The sequence below is a fragment of the Chlamydomonas reinhardtii genome, chromosome 2 (genome assembly GCF_000002595.2).
Source record: "Chlamydomonas reinhardtii strain CC-503 cw92 mt+ chromosome 2, whole genome shotgun sequence".
NCBI lineage: Eukaryota > Viridiplantae > Chlorophyta > Chlorophyceae > Chlamydomonadales > Chlamydomonadaceae > Chlamydomonas > Chlamydomonas reinhardtii.
The window spans coordinates 562,519-580,132 of record NC_057005.1 but is presented as its reverse complement, the minus strand read 5'-3'; the positions used below and the strand labels follow the sequence as shown (position 1 = coordinate 580,132).

The 17,614-nt window shown below is 65.9% G+C and overlaps 1 protein-coding gene across 1 annotated transcript; it reads left to right on the top strand.

Annotated features, from left to right (window-relative positions):
* The first annotated feature begins 6 nt into the window (after positions 1-6).
* Positions 7-16,452, top strand: CHLRE_02g077600v5 (uncharacterized protein). Its single transcript, XM_043059173.1, has 41 exons — positions 7-194; positions 607-730; positions 1,045-1,172; positions 1,441-1,476; positions 1,716-1,836; positions 2,174-2,205; positions 2,526-2,648; positions 3,114-3,290; positions 3,617-3,798; positions 3,990-4,179; positions 4,454-4,891; positions 5,141-5,227; positions 5,531-5,658; positions 5,845-5,926; positions 6,270-6,434; positions 6,674-6,766; positions 7,085-7,231; positions 7,502-7,611; positions 7,801-7,942; positions 8,104-8,205; positions 8,566-8,637; positions 8,795-9,007; positions 9,346-9,419; positions 9,562-9,679; positions 9,911-10,066; positions 10,288-10,469; positions 10,602-10,734; positions 11,120-11,208; positions 11,468-11,561; positions 11,747-12,139; positions 12,439-12,543; positions 12,763-12,921; positions 13,122-13,249; positions 13,454-13,613; positions 13,782-13,894; positions 14,077-14,273; positions 14,431-14,579; positions 14,997-15,131; positions 15,314-15,467; positions 15,668-15,850; positions 16,047-16,452. Exons 1-41 carry the CDS (start codon positions 126-128, stop codon positions 16,181-16,183), a joined length of 5,820 nt encoding a protein of 1,939 aa, XP_042926807.1. The 5' UTR covers positions 7-125; the 3' UTR covers positions 16,184-16,452.
* Positions 16,453-17,614: the final 1,162 nt, after the last annotated feature.

Here is a 17,614-nt window from a genome sequence, read left to right as displayed (position 1 = left end):
TCATTAAACCAGCTGCAATACTATTGACTTGCTGGGGTCGGTATAAAATGAATACACGGGGATTTCGAAGTCCTACCTAGAAACCGAAGCCTTGCGAGCGCAGAGGCTCGCGCCTGCTTGGGCAAATGGCCCAGCAGCTGACGATGACCAACATGGGGCCGCGTCGCAAGGGGAGCGCTCGTCTTGAGCCCCTGGTAAGAAGCCATGCCGTCGCGGGCGTGCGGCAATCCTGCTGCAAGCTAGGCAAATCATAGAATCTAGACAACACTAAAATGCCGCTTTTTGGATTACGGCTTGGCAACATATGGCACCTTGGGGAGGCACCCAGCGGCCATCCACAGCGCTCGGGATGCTGTCTCCGGGCACCCGGCTGGTCGGGGGGTGCTGCTGGTGCACTTGGCACTGCGCGGCACGTCTGAGTCAGGGGCTATAGCTCGGGCAATCCAGCACTGGCCTCAGCTCCCCCAGGGGCCCCGGGGCCTGCGCCAGGGCGCCGTCAGGGCGGCGAGGGGGCCCGGGCGGCGCGAGGCCCCAGGGTCGCCACACGCCACACGGCCCCCTAGCCCCGCCCCTCCCTAACTCGCACCCCCCTGCTCCCGCGTACAGGCGTACGGCGGCTCCAGCGGCGGCCGGGCCTCGCCCTCCACCGGCGACTTCATGGGGGAGGTGCCGATGGTGCCGGACGGCCGCTCGCCCAGCGCCCACCTGCCGCCACTCAACCGTGTGCGGGGTGGGTGCCCGCGGGGTCGATGCTCCTGTGGTGCGGGTGATGGTGCTCAGGGGTGGTGGAGGCTGGAAAGCTAAAGGTTATGGGGGCACAATGGCTTGAGCTAGAAGGCTGGGCTACGGCGGAGGGGGCCGCAGTGGCACCAGCCAGAGTTGGAACGGACCGGGGTGTGGCTAGGTTGGGCTGGGCGGCGCGTGCAGGTCCCCTGTGCCTGCCAGCTGCCCAGGACAGCGGACACGCATGGCCGTGACCTGTGCCCTGTCTGACCTCCCGGCTGCGCTCTTGTGTCTGTACTTGTGCGTGTGGTGGTGTTGCAGACACCGCGGGTGAGGCGTTTGACGGTGTGGTGGCGGACGACGTGAGCCCCGGCGTCAGTCCGGCGCGGCGGGCGCGCAAGGCGGCGCTGATGACGCGCGGGGACTTGGACCACCGCTCAGTGCTGCAGGTGGGTGTGTGCGGGAGGGTGGGTGCGGGTGCGGGTGCGGGTGCGGGTGCGGGTGCGGGTGCGGGTGCGGGTGCGGGTGCGGGTGCGGGTGCGGGTGGGTGGGTGGGTGGGTGCTTGGCGAGCGCGTCATGTGGAGTGGTTCGCTTGGCAGGCAGGGGTCAGGGCGAAGGCGGCGATATGTAGAGCGGGGCGAAGGCGTGTTGGGCTGTTTGTGGTGCCGCCCGCGACTCCAACCATGCCTGGGCTGCTTTCTCATTGCGCACTGCAGGCTTCCCTCGCACTGGACCAGAAGGAGCGCGAGATGGTGAGCGCGAGGGTGTGAGCGCGTGTGCATTCGGGCATGTTGCGCGAAGCGCGAGTGGCTGTGCTGAGCAGTGGCGTTTGTGCTGAGCACGTTTGGAACATTGGCCAAAGGGTGCGGCAGCTGGGCCACACCAAACCCCACGCCCCCTCCCGCTGCTGCCCCCCTCCCCTGCCGCCGCCCCCCTCCCCTGCCGCCGGCCCCCTCCCCTGCCTGCCCGCCCGCCTCCTCCACGGCTCCAGGCTCTCATCCGCGACAACAAGCGCGAGTACGGGCGCATCCTGTTGGAGCTGTGGGTGAACCAGGTGCTGGACAGCCAGTCCACAGCCAACAACCCGCTGGGGGCCAGCCAGAGCATGGGAGGTGCGCGGAAGGGGGGGGCAGTGGTGCGGGGGGTGTGTGGGTTGTGAGGAGGGTGAGGAGGGGGAGGAGGGAGAGGGAGGGGCGGAGGAGGAGGAGCGGGCGTCTGCAAGGCGGGCAGCAGGGAGACGTGGGTGTGGCGAGGTCCTAGCTGCCGGGTGTTGGGCGGTGGGCTTGGAGGGGAGGGGGCGAGGGGTGCGGCGGTGCGACGGTGCGGCAGTGCGGCAGCTGTGGCTGCGTGCACCCTAGGTCTGATGAGACTGCCCTGGGACTGAATGCATTATGTGTGTACCTTATGTGTGTGCACGGCATGTGCCCTGTGATGCGACCCACGCCGCAGACCCGCTGAAGATGGATGCAAGCGCGCTGAAGGTGAGCGCGGGCGGCGATGGCAGGGGGTGTCCTCTTGACGGGGTCTCCGTTTGCCCGAGCCCGAGACGCGTTGGTCCCGATACCGTACGGTACCAAATCAATGCCCTCCTTGGGGACGGAAGTGATGATGGGAGTGTGGCTCTGGAAGTGCGAGATGATACATCCGCCACTTGATATACACTTGCCATATGCAGCGGCGGCGCCTCTAACCCAATCCACCTTCCAACTGCACAGGCACCGGCCCGCGCCGCCGTCCCCCGCCCAAAATCATGCATGTAACCCCCTCCCCCCGCCCACCCCGCCCCCGTTCACCCCTGCAGGGCCTGGCCAGCTACGGCCTGACCCGTGTGGAGCTGCTGGGCGCGGGTCTGTCCAACGAGGGCATCGACCGCCTGTACCGCTGCATGTACGTGTACACAGTGGGCTTCTTCGACGTCATGCAGGTGAGGGGAGAGGCGAGGGAGGGCAGGGGGCAGGGGGCAGGGTTCCATAAGTTCCAGCCCAAACTAAATGAAACCAAGCCAAACTAGCAGGCCAGAGGGAGGGGAGACGGGAGGGCAGACGGGAGGTTGATCGGGAGGGGAGGGGTTGCTTTCACGGTGCCCACTTAGAGAGACACAGGTTAAAGGACAGGACAAGCTGGAACGAAATTGCGAGTTATCCTGGCTTGGCACAGCCAGAATGTTGCGGCAGAGCTCGCGAGCGGGTGCGCTCGAGGAGTATGGTTGCGGGGCCGCACCTCCGCCACTGCTCCATCTCACTCCTGCCGCTGCTGCCTGCCGCCTGCTCCTACCACCGTTGTCCAAGCATAGGGCACGCTCTCCTCCTCGCTTGTTTTGCATTTGCATGTAGTTCGGGCTTGTATCCCCAACCCCCCTGCCTCCCTGCCTCCCTAAACCCCCCAACAGGACATCCTGTCCCACAACGACTTCAAGACAGAGATCCTGTCCAACGTGTGGAAGGGCTTCCTCACCATCGCGGAGAGCGCGCTGCAGGTGTCCTTCCGCTCCGACTACCTCAAGCTGTACCAGAGCCAGCAGGTGGCTATGGCGGAGCTGCTGTTCGCAAAGGAGCAGCTCAGCGAGGTGAGGGGGTGGGCGGAGGGCGGGGGGGGGGGAGATCGGGGGTGAGGAGCGCGGAAGGCGAAGGGGAGGGCGGGGCGGGTGATGGGGTGTGCGTGCGGGGTTACTGCCCGAGCCCCAAGATTAAGGTGAAGATGTCATGAGTCTGGGAGGCGAGGATGGGGCATTTGGGGTTTGGGTTTGAGTGGTGGGTCAACCCCACAGATATGTTTGTCGGTCTGTCCTACTGCTTTTCGAACGTGTTGCGCTTGCTCGGGAACGCCGCGCCTATGGGTGTAGTTTACTCAGCAGCGCACCTGACCGTCTGCCCACCCGCCCCCTGCCCACAGGCGCGGCAGGACAGCGTGAACACGGAGAAGGCGGTGGCGTGGCTGACCAACGCGCACGCCGAGGAGCGGGCGGCGCGGCAGGCGCTCAAGGGGCAGCTGCAGGAGCTGCAGGGGGTGCTGGAGCGGGAGCGGCAGGCGCACAACGCCGCAGTGTCCAAATACGTGGCGGAGGTGGAGGAGAGGTGCGCGGCCACGCGACACCCGGGGGCCGGGCCGGGGCTCCCCCGCGGGGATGTGCGGGGGTCTGGATACCAGGAAGAAGGATGAGGATCGGACGGGGCAAGGGCGGGCCAGGGTTGAAGAGTGTGCTGAACCGACCTCCTCCTCCCCCTCCTCCTTTCCTACCTCCCTCGTCTCTCCTACCTCGCTGCAGGGTGCGTCTGCAGGCGCAGCTGGAGGACGCCACGGGCCAGCTGTCGTCCGCCGCCATGGCGCAGGTGGACCTCATCCTGCAGCGCGACGGCCTCACGCAGCAGCTGGCGGAGGCGGAGGGGCGCGCGGGGGCGCTGGTGGAGCACGTGCGGGGCGTGTACGAGGCACTGGCCATGGACACGGCGCTCAGGGTGAGGGGGGTTGTAAAAACCAGCCCAAACTAAACCAGGGGGGAGAGGCGAGGCGGGGTGAGGGGGGGAGAGGCGGGGCGAGGGGGACGAGGCGGGGTGAGGGGGGACGAGGCGAGGCGGGGTGAGGGGGGGCGAGGCGGAGCGGGGTTGGCATCGACACTCCCATGGGCACTTGGCGCTGAGGCGGCAGGATGCAGGTTTGTTTGCACCATTGCATTGGCGTCAATCATCTCCGTTTTTGCATGGACGGCTACGTCCCGTGTCCCGCCTGCAGCCGAACAAGGCCACGTCGGACCAGCTGGAAGGGCTGCTGGCGGCGGCGCGGCAGGCGCAGGAGGCGGCGGCGGCGGCAGAGGCGGCCGCCAAGGCCGCAGCGGCGGCCGCAGCCGCCGCGGAGGGCGCCGCCGACGCCGACGCTGGTGGCCACGACGCCGCTAGCGACCTGGCCTCAGGGCCGCCGTCACACCGCTCCGGCGTGGGGAGGGGCAGTAGCGGAGGCATGATGCCGTCAGAAGCGGCGGCAGCAGCAGCAGCAGCGGCGGCAGCAGCGGCTGGCGCCGTCAACGGCAGCAGCAGCAGCAGTGGCGGCGGGGGGCCGCAGCGGGCTCCGCTGCCGCCGCTGGAGCCGGGGGCTCGCGCCGAGGTGACGCTGCTGTATGCGGACCTGGTGGGGGACCTGACCAGGCAGCTGTACCAGAACTGGCGGGACCAGGTGAGGGTGGGAGGGAGGAAGGGAGTGAGGGCGAGGGCCGGCGGGGTCAGTCAGTCGAGGTGCTTGTGTGTAGTTGTTGTGGACCAGCGATGTGGGCGTGCAGCAACTTGCCTGAGGCAAGCCACACCGTCGGCCGGGTGTCTAACCCCAGCTGTGCACCGGCCTGCCCACCTCGCAACACCCCTGCCCCCCTGCTCTCCGCCCGCTCGCCCCCGCCCCCGACCCCGACCCCGCCGCCGCCCCCTCCAGACGGAACTGGCCGCCGGCAACGCGCGGCAGCTGTACGCGGCGCGGGACGGGCTGCGCAGCGCCAAACTCAAGGAGCATGAGCTGCAGGTGGGGGTGGCGGAGTGAGCGCAGGCAGCGACCGGTGCATGCACCAGGCATTGCGGGCGTCAGCTGAAGCTGGGTGCTGAGCATGAGTATGTTACATGGCTTGAAGTCCATGCGGCCTCACTAACTCCTTCGAGTCCGGAGGCGCGATGATGACTAAACAAAATGAATTGAGTGCTGATAAACGAGGCATGGGCGCCGCAATCCTGTACTGACGATATTATTGATTGTGTGCATGCCGGTAGTACACATGCCGCCCACACGCGTCACCCGCTCACCGCCCCATGCCGGCCCCCAACGGCGCAGACGGAGCTGGACCGCACGTGCAACGCCGCGGCGGCTCTGCAGCGCTCTCTGACCCGGTCGGAGGAGGACGCGGCGGCGGCGCACGTCACTGCGCAGCGGCTGGAGGCCGAGCTGGAGGCACTCAAGGAGTGAGTGATTGGGGTCGCGGGGTAGTGTCCAGTTCCCACCATCCTTTGGGAAAGAAACAAACTGCGGGGGGGAAGGCGGAGTGGCGATGGGGCTCGGAAAGTGGTTTCAATGTCTGGGCACGGAGCCTCTTCATGCATGCACACACGTGTTTTGACTCGCTCTTCCCACCCGCCCGCCCTCCCCAGGCTGAAGGCAGATGCGGACCGGCAGATTGCCCGGCTCACTGACAGCCTGGCCACCACCTCCGACAGCCTGCAGCGCACACAGGTGCGTCAGGCGCAGGGGGCCTCGTCTGCTTGGTGCGGGGGGGGCGGGCGGGGTGCACGGGCTGCACGGGTTGTACCGCTCGTTGCTGTCGCTGAGGGTTTCAACGGAATACTCGCAAGAGCATGTTGTTTCTTTATCCACACAAACACACGTACTGTACACCATGCACTGTCCTAACACACGTTCACACACATCATGATCGTTATATGCACACACATACACTGTCGTTGCGCAACGTTTTCCTTGTGCTCTTTAACACACACACACATACACACACACACACACACACACACACACACACACACACACACACACACACACACACACACACACGCGTGTGCAGGTGGAGCGCAACACGCTGGCTGACGCCACGGGACTGCTGCAGTCGGACGTGGAGGCGCGCGACCAGACCATTGGCCGCCTGCAGGCGCGGCTGGCGGCGGAGGGCGAGACGCTGGCGGAGATAAGCCGCAGCATGGTGATTTACGCCAAGGCGGCGGCGGCGCAGGTGAGGGCAGGAGAGGGGAGGGGAGGGGAGTGGGGCAAATGGGGCCAGGGACGGAGGGGCGTGGGAGGTTGGGTGCGACCGGGCTGGAGGTTTGGGAGCCTGCCGGGGCTGTGGAGTGTGGAGGTTGGGGTTCGTTGCTTCAGAGGGGCTGCCGTCAGAGTTGGGACACCCATGCAAGCCCATGTACGCACGTCCAAAGTGCCCCACCCGCTCCTCTCCACTCCCACCGTAACCGCCAGGACATTGCCCGCGGCTTCTACAAGCAGCGCTTCCAGGAGGCGTCCAAACGCGCCGGCGACCTGCAGTGGAGCATATTCCGGGCGGAGCGACAGGTGGGCTACTGCGGGCGTGTGTGTGTGTGTGTGTGTGTGTGTGTGTGTGTGTGTGTGTGTGTGTGTGTGTGTGCGTGCGTGTACACTCCAATACCTCTCGCCCGTTGGCCCCCTCGTCATCGGCACTTCACGCGTGTTGCTTACGGTGCTCCGTCTTCAAGGGACAGCTACCCGCCCCCCCTGCAAACATCCTTGCAACGCCCCATTTACAGCCCCCCCTCCCGCTATGCAGTTCTCCTTGCCGCGCGACTGTTTCCTTACGGGATTGGTTCAAGATTAACTCCCCCCTCCCGCGCCTCTAACCACCCCCTCCTGCAGATCCGCACGCTGGAGGGCAAGATCGAGCACAAGAATGGCGAGCTGTCCACCCTGGCCGCCGCCACGGAGCAGGCCAAGGTGGCGTCGGACCTGGCGCAGCAGACGCTGGCGGGCGCACTGCTGGACATTGAAAACAAGAAGGCGCTGGTGAGCGGGGAGGGGCGGGGGGAGGTGGCGCTGGTGAGGGGGATTGGGAGGGGGGCGAGACGTGCACACGGACAGAAGCCCCTCAGCCTTCGGCGCGGGCGTTGGTTCTGCACCAGTACCGTCCGATTTTGTCACCATGGCTTCAATTCCACTGCCATCCCCCGCCTTACGCTACCCCGCACACGTGTCCTGTCCTGCGTCACCTTGTCTCCGCTTTCTTATGCGGAATGGTGAAAACAACCCCCCCCCGCACACACACCTTGCCTCCAGATTGCCTCCCTGGAGCGCGCGCTCGGCGCCGCCCAGGAGGAGTCCACCAAGCTGCGCCAGGACCTGAGTGAGACGCTGCAGCGCGCCGAGGAGGCGGAGCGCGAGCTGGAGTGAGTGGCGGCAGGGCGTGTGTGTGTGTGTGTGTTGCAGAGCCCAGAGGGGATGGATCCTACTGATGCGTCGGGACTTGAAAGCGCGGCGTTAGTGACGGGAACTGAGGCCAACGCAGCGGGAAGCTGCCTTGCTCCATCATCTGGTTTCATGCAATCCAATGCAATCATCCCATACGCCACCCGCAGGGAGGCTCACGAGGAGATCCAGCGGCAGGTGGAGGCGATGGAGGCTCTGGAGGGGCGCATCGCGGCGGCCGGCGAGGAGCGCGGGCGGCTGCTCAAACAAATAGAACGGCTAGTGGGCGAGAAGGCCGAGGTGGAGAAGATGGTGAGCTCTGGGATGTTGGGGGGCAGTGTATGGAAGGCTGTGTGATGGAGGTGTCATGGAGGTGGCTGGAAGCAAGCTGAGTGACTATCCTGCCAATGTGTGCTACTCTTAGCTAAGCCCACACACGCGCAATGCACTATGCTGCGGCACCCGCTCAACAGGCCAAGCAGCAGCGCGAGACGATGCAGACCGAGATCAACAAGCGCGGCTCCGAGATCGCCAGCCTGCGGGCGGAGGTGGAAGGCGTAAACCTCAAAATGGAGGTGCGTGCGGGCGCATGCGTGCTTGGCAACCCACCGCGGGGCGGGCACGGGCGCTCTAGTCGCGGGCGTGGCGGGTCACGGCTTGCGGGTGCGTAACCAACTACGTATATTATGGAAGCCAAGTGCGAGGGCCTTTTACTCGCTGCCTTTTACTCGCTGCGCCCCTCACATATCGTATCTTATCACACACACACGCGCACGCGCACGCACACAAGCACACGTACACACACACACACACACACACACACACACACACACACACACACACGCACGCATGCACACGCACGCATACACACACACGCACACGCACACACACACACACACACACGCACCCTGCATCTGCGTGTCTTCACCCGCCAGGCTCTCAAGAGCGACATGGGCCAGGCGGGCGCGCTGCTGGAGCGCAAGCGCGAGAAGAAGAAGAAGTGGAAGGTGGGTCCTGGCGGCTGCGGCGGCGGGGCGGCACAGCGACGCTTGTACAGCTCAGTGCATTCAAACCACAGCTGGTCCCCCCTGCTAGAAACGGCTTCTCCTCACTCGTCCGCTCACTCTCCTCCTCCCTCGTCCTCCTCCCTGCTCCCCCTGCCAGGCTGCCAACGCGCTGGCGGTGCAGGAGGTGGCGGCGCTGCAGGCCGCGCTGGCGGAGCGGGACGGCTGCGTGGCGGAGCTGACTGCCCGGCTGGAGCCGCTGGAGGTGGACGTGGCGCTGCTCATGGCGGACAGGGGGCGGGACGCGGCGGCGGTGGAGGCGCCGGAGGAGGCGGCAGGCAGCGACACGGCGGCGGGGCACGGCGTCGACCAGGTATGTGCGTGTGTGTGTGTGTTAGAAAAACAACATAACGAAGCCCGCCCAGACGGTGCGCCGGAGTTGTGTGTGAGTGTGAGTGTGTGTGTGTGTGTGTGTGTGTGTGTGCGTGTGCGTGTGCGTGTGCGTGCGTGCGTGCGTGCTTGAGATTCGCATCAGGCGTCAGGAACACAGCTGAAAGCCGAAGATACTATGCGGGTCAGGTGCTCCTTTGCCAAGTGGCGCACTGACATGGACCCGCCCGCTGAACCCTTGCCGCCAGCTGCCCCCACCCCACCGCTGCCCCCAACCCCCACCCACCGCTGCCACCCCCACCCCACCCGACCCCTCTCCAGACGCCCGGCGACATCAGCCAGGTGCAGCGGCAGTGGGACGAGCTGTCTCGTACAGCACTGGAGCTGCAGTCCAAGTGAGTGACACGTGCGGGCTGTGGGACAATTGCGGGGCCGCCGGCCCCAACGGCTGTCCGGGGGACCGGGACCAGGACTCGCGTCATCACACACACACTGCTCCTCTGCATTGCTGAGTTGCTGCCCGCCGCGACCTTGCAGGCTGGAGGCGCAGCAGCGGGCGGTGGAGGCGGCTCGGCGCGAGTACGAGACGGCGCGTGCGGCCTTCTATGAGGCGCCCACGGAGGAGGGCCGCAAGAACGTGCTGCTGGGCATTGAGGTGGGCGGCGGGGACGTGCTGAGGCGGGGGCAAGGAGGGGCGGAGGGGTGGAGGGTCTATGTCCCCTCCAATTCCCGGCCTCACGCTTGCGGTCTTACGCCAACCCCGACGGCCTCTCTCCTTGCCGCCCCTACCGCTCCCCCCCTCCCCTCCGTCCTGCTCCTCCGCCTCCTGCTCCTTGTAACCTCCTCCCCCTCCTCCCCCTCCTCGTCCTCCTCCCCCTCCATCCAGGCCGTGCTGGCCAAGCTGCGTGTGGAGCGCAAGGACACGGAGCTGGAGCTGGCGGCGCTGCGGGAGCGGCAGGCCGACCTGCGGGGGGCGCTGCAGGCGCACGAGAACGCCACCTTCAAACGCCGCATAGCCGTGGTGGCGCGCCGCACCGGCAAGGTGCGCGGCACGACACGCCCTCCAAGCCCCCTCCCGCCTCCCTCGCCTCTCTCCCGCTCGTATTCCTGCCTCTGCCTCGGCCTGTGCCCTATGTACTTGTACCGCACATTCTCGCACCGCCCACGGCACCGCCTTCACCACGCGGCTCGACACGTCCTTCCAAACCCTGCCACCCGCAACTCGCCACCTGCCTCCCCCCTTTGGCCCCCTCATCCAAACAGACGGAGTTCACGCTCCAACACGAGCTCAGCCGGCGCCTGGACGAGTCCAAGGAGCGCGAGTCCAAGCTGGCAGGCACTCTGGAGTCTCAGGCGCTGGCGGCCACCACCGCGCAGACGCGGTCGGCCAAGCTGGAGAGCGACTTCGTGCGCACCGAGGCCGAGCTGAGGGACCTGGCTGACAAGTGAGTGACCATAAGCTTAGAGATGTTGCGTACATAGAAAGCAATGCCCTTGCACTTGGCTTTGCTGTTTGCTGCTTACATGAAGAAAAAGCCCTGGAAACATGAAGAATTGCACCATGCGAAATGTGGCAGGCTGAAGAAGACTCTGGAGTTCAAGGTGGAGCTGGAGCGGCAGCTGGCGCAATACAAGAACATGGTGGGCTTCCTGCAGGCCGAGGTCTCCAGCCTCAGCCGGGAGCGGGACGCACTCAAGGCCAACCTGCAGGTGCCTCAGCGTTGTGTGTGTGTGTGTGTGTGTGTGTGTGTGTGGGTGGGGGGGTAGATATTAGCCCAAACTAAACCGAACCCAATTCAATAGGGCGAGGAGGAGAGCGTGGCCTATGCTTGGGGTTGCAAAGATGGTTGTAAAAGCAGAACAGGATGCACTGAGGGGGGTTGCATTCCAATCCCAAAGTAAACCTTTGGGGGGCAGGGGAGAGGGGGAGCTGGCCGTGCAGCAGGCGGCAGGCGCGTAGGGGCATGGCGGGTTCGTGTGGCCCGAGGGCCTCTGCCCAACCGCCCACACCGTTGCCGCCACTACTTAACTTACGACCAGGCTCTCACTCGCCCAATCCCCTCTCGCCCAATTCCCTCGTGCGCTGCCCACACAGGACGTGGACCAGCGCACGGAGCGGCTGACTAATGACGTGGCCGAGGCGCAGGCGGCAGTGGGCACCACTGCAAAGCGGCTGGAGGCGAAGTGAGTGTGGGCGGTGTGGCGGTGGGGTTGGTGATGGGGGTTGGGAAGTGGCTTTTTCCCGCTTGGGAGTGTGGGCTGAGGGTCGCTGGGTACTGGAACACCTGCTCTGGTGGGCCCATCAATGGCGTGAAGAGTTGAAAATGCAGCTAGACATGTTTGTGGCTTCACCTGCCCCCAGTTTGGCTTGGCGTGGTTTAGTTTGGTCTGGTACTTACAACCCCCCCGCCTGCTCCTCCTGCGCCTGCCGCGGCTGCTGCAGGTACGAGGCCGAGAAGCGCGAGGCGGTGGCGGCGGCGGTGGAGAAGCAGCGGCACCTGGAGGCGCAGCTCAGCCACAGCCACGCCCGGATAAAGGTGCGGGCGCGGCTGGGGAGGTGCGGGCGCGGCTGGGGGTTTTTACCAGGCGTGGATGGGACTTTTTGTTGCCTACATTCACCTTCAGCTCCACAGCATCCTGCATGACTCCTCCTGCGAACCCCACCCCCATTTGGAACTCCCCTCCCTCGCCCGCTCCTCCCCGCCCTCTCCCCCACCTGCAGGAGCTGGAGGCTCTGACGGGCTCCGCCACCGCCTCCCTGCGCCGCTACCTGGCCGCCTCGTTGGACCGGATGGAGCGGGCGCTGCCGCCGCGCTTCATCTGGCACGTCAGCCGACCCGACCACGTACGACAGGCCATCATCGCGTGTGGCGGAGGTGGCGAGCTGGCGGAGGGTGATGACCCCGAGGGCGGCTCCCGGCTGGGCACGCCGGCCGGCGGCGCGGGGCGAGGGGGCGGCGGCGCGAGTGCGCCGGGCTCGCCCGGGGCCGGGGGGCAGCTGACGCCGGGGGCGGGTCAGGTGGTGGTGGCGGGCGCGGCGGCGGCTGTGTCGGGTCTTCCCTCTCTGGTGCTGGCGATGGAGGGCGTGGCCTTTGACACCAACTTTGACTACCAGGTGAGGCGGCGGGGGGAGCGTCTGGGGAAAGGCAGCGGGACGGAGGCAGGGAGACGGAGGCGGCGTGCGGGAGGTGCAGGAGACGTCGGGTGTGCGGGTCAATGGATGCACGCCCTTACCGCCTGACCAATCCTATTGCCAGCCCGTCCCGTACCCGGCGTTTCGCTGTGCCTGCCCTTCCCTGCTACATCCCCACGCTCCGCCTCACTCCGCTCCCCAGCCACTCCCCTCCACCCCACCCCTCCCCTCCAACCCACCCCTCCCCTTCACCCCCCCCGCCCCCCACTCCCCTCCGCCAGACCGACACGGTGCTGCGCTGGCTGGCCAGCAGCTGGTCCTTCGACGTGACGCTGGTGACCATCAGCCAGCTGTACGTGGAGAAGCTGCAGGCAGACATACGCGCGGTGAGGGGGTGAGGGGGCGGGCGGGAGGGAGGTGGGAGTTGTCGGGGCGGAGAGGCGAGGAAGGCGGTCTGATTGTGAGCAGTCTGCAATCGTTTGCTTCCTCCGGACGGTATGCCCTCGTATATCCCTGATGCGCCAACGGACTCCACCACCACCACCGCCACCGCCACCGCTCCGTCCCACCACACCACCTCCACTTTCCCCTTGCCACCGCCGCAGGAGGAGGGCCTCCTGGGCGGTGTGGCGGGGCCCCGGCAGCCGCTGGAGGCCGCCATGTACGACTTCTTCACCAGCCGCTACGGCTGCCGGCAGGCGGCGGAGCTGCATCTGGCGGCCTTCCTGGGCGCCGTCAGGAGGTTCAGGAGCCAGCACCCCAAGGTGTGTGGCGGCGTGCGTGTGGACATGGGCCGTTGCGCCGATGGAAACGGGTTAGAGGGGGGGTGTTTGACCATGCTCGTGAGGGCACAATAGGGTGTGCGCTTGGGTGGAATGGTTGTGGCCTGATGGGTTGCGGCGGCGCTGGAGATGTAGCACGCTGGCATGTCCATGCAACGTCCACCTCCACCATTGCGCTGCAGGTGCGCACCTTCTCGCGGCTACTGGGGCTACCCGAGCCGCCGGCGGCCGCCGGAGCAGCGGAGGATCCGCTCACGCGCGCCCCCCTGCCGCCCGCCGCCGCCGAGTTCTACCTCACACTCGTCAACAGGTGCGCCCGCCACCACTGCACCGGCACTGGCCGGGGCCGGCGCTCACGCCTTGGCCCCGCGCCGCCTGGTGCCGCCTGGGCTTCGGTCCCAATAACGCTTTCCGGCTAGGGACCGGGAACTGCAGTTGCGCATGGTACAAACATAACGCAGCCTGCCCCCGTAGCCAAGCTTCACACCTCTGGCCTATGCAATCATTCGAACAGGGTGCACGCGCGCGCGGGCCCACTGATCGCGGAGGCGGCTGAGGGCTTCTCGCTGGTGAAGGCCAAGGTGCTGACGCGGCTGGCTCGGGAGTTCCTGCGCGGCTCCTTCGCCACCACCCGCGACGACGTGGCGGCCACGCCCGACTACGTGCGGCACATGGTGTGTGCGGGAGGGCCGCAAGGGCTGCTGGCGGGCCGCGGGTGATGGGCAACGGCAGTGTTGGTGTTGGGTCTTTGGCTGCGGTGTGTGGGCTGCAGCCACGTACGGTGCACCGTTGCCTCGCCTGCACACACGCTGAGCTCCATTCACCGCGCCCCATACGCGCAGGCTCTGAATGACGAGGAGAAGTCCATCGACCTGGAGCTGGCGCTGGAGGCCATCCTGCGGGCCTTCGTGGCGCAGTACCGCGAGGACAGCGAGTCCCTGTGCGCCATGTTCAGGTGGGCGGGTGGGCGTGTGGAGGTGGGTGACAGAGGTGGGGCTGGGGATGCGGAGTTGTGCGGAGGCGCAACGGTGGCGCCGACGTCAAGCGGGCATGGCTGCCACACACCTGGCGTTCCGCACCCCACATATGCCCCAAACACCCCACGGCCCCACGCCGCCTCCTCCTCCTCGCGCGCAGGGCCAACTTTGAGAACATGGGCCGCAAGCTGGTCACGCCCGACGACCTGTCCATGTTCCTGCGCACACTCAACCCCGAGAAGGCCGCCGCGCTGGCGCCCGGCCGCATCCTGTCGCTGTACGTGGAGGCGGCGCGCGCAGCCGGGCCAGCCAGCGCCGACCTGGGCAGACACCTGTGCCGCGTGGTGCTGGAGAGCGGTGAGGCGGGTCGGCGGTTGCTGGTTGCGGCTGAGGATGCGGTTTCGCTCGCATTGCATTTCTTACACTGACGGGGACCCCTGCAAGATACATCCTGCATGTTGTCTACGCCCTGCGCCTCAAACTGCTGTGCCCCACCGGCTCCTCTCCCCCTTAGGCTTTGTTGGCATTTCCACGCACGTGTCACGGCACGAGCCCATGCGCGCGCTGCCGCCCTACGACGAGTTCGAGCTGCTGGAGGAGAGCTGGCGGCTGATGCGCGTGGCGGTGGAGCAGCAGGTGGCGGTCGGCAAGAGCCACCCAGAGGTGCGCAGGACTCAAGACCAATCTCAGGACCCAGGAGCCGGGGGGAGGGGGGGTTGTAAATGCCAGCCCAAGCGAAACCAAACCAAACTAAGCTAGCGAAGTACAGGCAGGGGCGACAGGCGCAAAGCAGATACTCGTAGGGGGCGTCGTGTGTATGTGTGTGTGGGGGGGGGGGGCGTTTACACACACGGCACGGGCTGGCCAGGCAGTGTAGCGACTAGTCACTCCCCAGCTATACATGAGCTGGGTCCAACCACCGTGTCGTTCCTACCCGATCCGCACATATTGAAGTGGGCCTGTAAAGCGAAAGCGCACACCTACCGGCATGTTGCGAAACCACACACCCGCACCTCCCTGCTCGTTCTTTACCATTCCATTGCCTGCCTCTCTCCCCCCTGCCTCCCCCCCCCCTTGCAGAAGGTGAAGGCGGACCTGCCCAGCTACGTGGACCTGGCCCGCCGCGTGGACGAGCTGGTGGGCGGCCGCGAGAACGCCGCGCCCGCCTGGGTCACCTACCGCCGCCTGCTCACGACATACGCGGCGTTGCGGCCGGTGCGTGCGTGCGTGCGTGCGCGAGTTCGTGCCTGTCCCTTTCAGCACTGTTGAAGCCTCTCGCCATACTAGAATTAGAGGCTGGTCGCCATGTTCGCCCGGTTTGCGTCGCCCACCACACCACACCGCACCGCACCGCACCACACCTCCGCATGCACGCCACACACTGCCCCGCCGTGTAGGTGGTGGAGGAGATCATGCCCTTCGACCCGCCCACCGGCGACATCGGCCGGACCAAGAAGACGTCTGCGGCGGGCGGCGTGCCGGGGCAGGCGGGCGCCGAGGGCGAGGACGGCGAGGACGAGGCGTCGCCCTCCCGCGATGTCTCGCCCACTGGTGAGCCCTGGCCCCAGCCCTTGACGGGTCGGGCAGTTCGGGCTGTATAGGCACTGGGGCAGCACCCGCAGGTAGTCAGTCAGGCAGGCGCCTCTCTGAAAGTCTGAAACAGGACCCGCTCGCACGTATACGTGCGCATTGGAGACACCATTAGGGGGATTGAGCCCTGCCTCCTGCACGCCGCCCTGTGTTCCCCCCAGGTCGCCGCACCATGCGCTCCACGCTGGGCCACAAGAGCATGGGCGCGGCGCTGTCCCGCAGCGCCAGCAGCCGCAGCCTGGGCGGCGACGGCGCCGCGGCCTCCATGTACGACCTCAGTGGGGCGGGCGCCGCAGCGGCGGCAGCCGCACAGCGCAAGGGCGGCAAGCTGCTGGCACCCAAAGGTGAGCGCGTGAGGGCAGAGCGGGGGCAGGCAAGGATGGATAGGCAGCAGAATGCACTTGCGCATGCATGGGGCGGGTGGGCTCGCACTCTTGACCCGAGGACAGTCCATCAAGGCCGCAGGGTCCTGAGCGTGCTGACAGCAGCCGGGATCCTTTGCTCACCGCCCCGCTTGCTTTGCTCGCTACACCCTGGCAGGTGGCGTGCCCACGGAGCCCAACTCGCCGATGCCGGGCCGCAAGCCCGCGGGCACAGGCGGCGGTGACGACCCCGCGCAGGAGCTGCTGAACGCGTCCGTAGTAAAACTCAAATTTGATTCAACCGGGGGGAAATGAGAGCTGCATTGTGAAGATGATGAGGTGGCGTCTGAAAGGAGCTAGGGAGCGGTGGCAGGAGCTAGGGAGCGGTGGCAGCGGAAGGTGTGGTGTTTGGACTTTTGTTCCACATGACGCGCAGCCGCGCAGGTGACATGGGTGTCAGCTTTGTACAGCTGGAAAATGGGCTGAGCCCCATGTAGCGCAAGGGGATGTGACGATGGGCACCGGCGACATGAACAGCACCCTTGCAAGCCCATCCAGCGGCCTGCCCGCCACAATTGTCGTACACATTCGGGCCCCTCTTCTGCTTTGCTTCGCCTTGTTCTTGCCCCTGCTTGTCACACTGTCGCCCGGCCATTGTTTTGCTGCACGCCGTTGCATTACGCTAGTGCTCGTCTACACAGCTCATCCGTGGACGCCGGTCAACTGCCTGCAGGTGCGCATCGGCTATGCTATCCGCGCGGTGTGGCGTCGCATTGAGTCTGTGTGGTGCTATCGCCTTGGCCGGGCGCCCGGAGCGTGAGGAATGCGCGTCAGCAAAACATCGACACAACCTGCCAGCTACCGTCGGTACAGTAACAGCGCGCGAACGACGCACCAATGCCTTGTCCCTTCTTGCTACGCATTTATGTGGGCACGGGTGGGAGCCACACACATCGGGACTACGCTTTCCTGCCCCTTGCCATGTTCCATCACGAGCCCATCCAGCGGGACTGGCCACTATGCCAACGCCGTGCCGAGGCACCGACATGCCCTGTCCCCGCCACGCCACGCCACCTTACCCACGCCACTTCACGGTCCATGATATCCCAAATGCACCTCACCCACATCCCACTCAAGCACCGCAAACGGCTAGCCGGGCTCGGGCGCGGGATTCCGGGCCTCGACACATGTAAGGCTCGGGGACGCATGGTTTGGCTGTTGCAAACAATTTCGACATTCTTGCCCCAAGACGCTTGTCGTCGACATGTTTTGATACATGGATGTAAGATATTTAGGGGCCGAGAGCTATACTCGCGAACTGAAGAAAGTCAAGATGTCCATGGACTCACGAGGTCGCTTCTCGCTCCGGCCGAGTTTTCCCTGCCGTCTATTTTTCTACAATAGGTAATTGCAATTAATAATACGTGGCACTCGCGGTTTGTGCCAGTATGGTACTTTTTGTCGACACAGGCACACACGCACGCACGCACGCACGCACGCACGCACGGACAGGGGCAATCCTGGGGGGCTTCGCCCCCCCTGGATCGCTTCGCTCAGGGGGCTCAGCCCAAAAATTGTGACTCGTGTGCTGACGATCGACACGCGTGCCTGAAGGCTAATGTGCATTACGCATATACAGAACGAAACGGCTCGGGTACCGCTTTCGGCTGTGTTTCCCCAAGCATGCGGCACCACCGGTGGCGGCTGTCAGGATGCCTATGAGCAACTGTAGGGGACGCCAGATTG

Coding starts and splice junctions, on each gene's coding strand:
- CHLRE_02g077600v5 (XM_043059173.1), top strand. CDS start 126: ATGGCCCAGCAGCTGACGATGACCAACATGGGGCCGCGTCGCAAGGGG. Junction 6,435..6,673: donor CCAAGGCGGCGGCGGCGCAG/GTGAGGGCAGGA, acceptor CGTAACCGCCAG/GACATTGCCCGCGGCTTCTA. Junction 10,470..10,601: donor CTGAGGGACCTGGCTGACAA/GTGAGTGACCAT, acceptor GAAATGTGGCAG/GCTGAAGAAGACTCTGGAGT.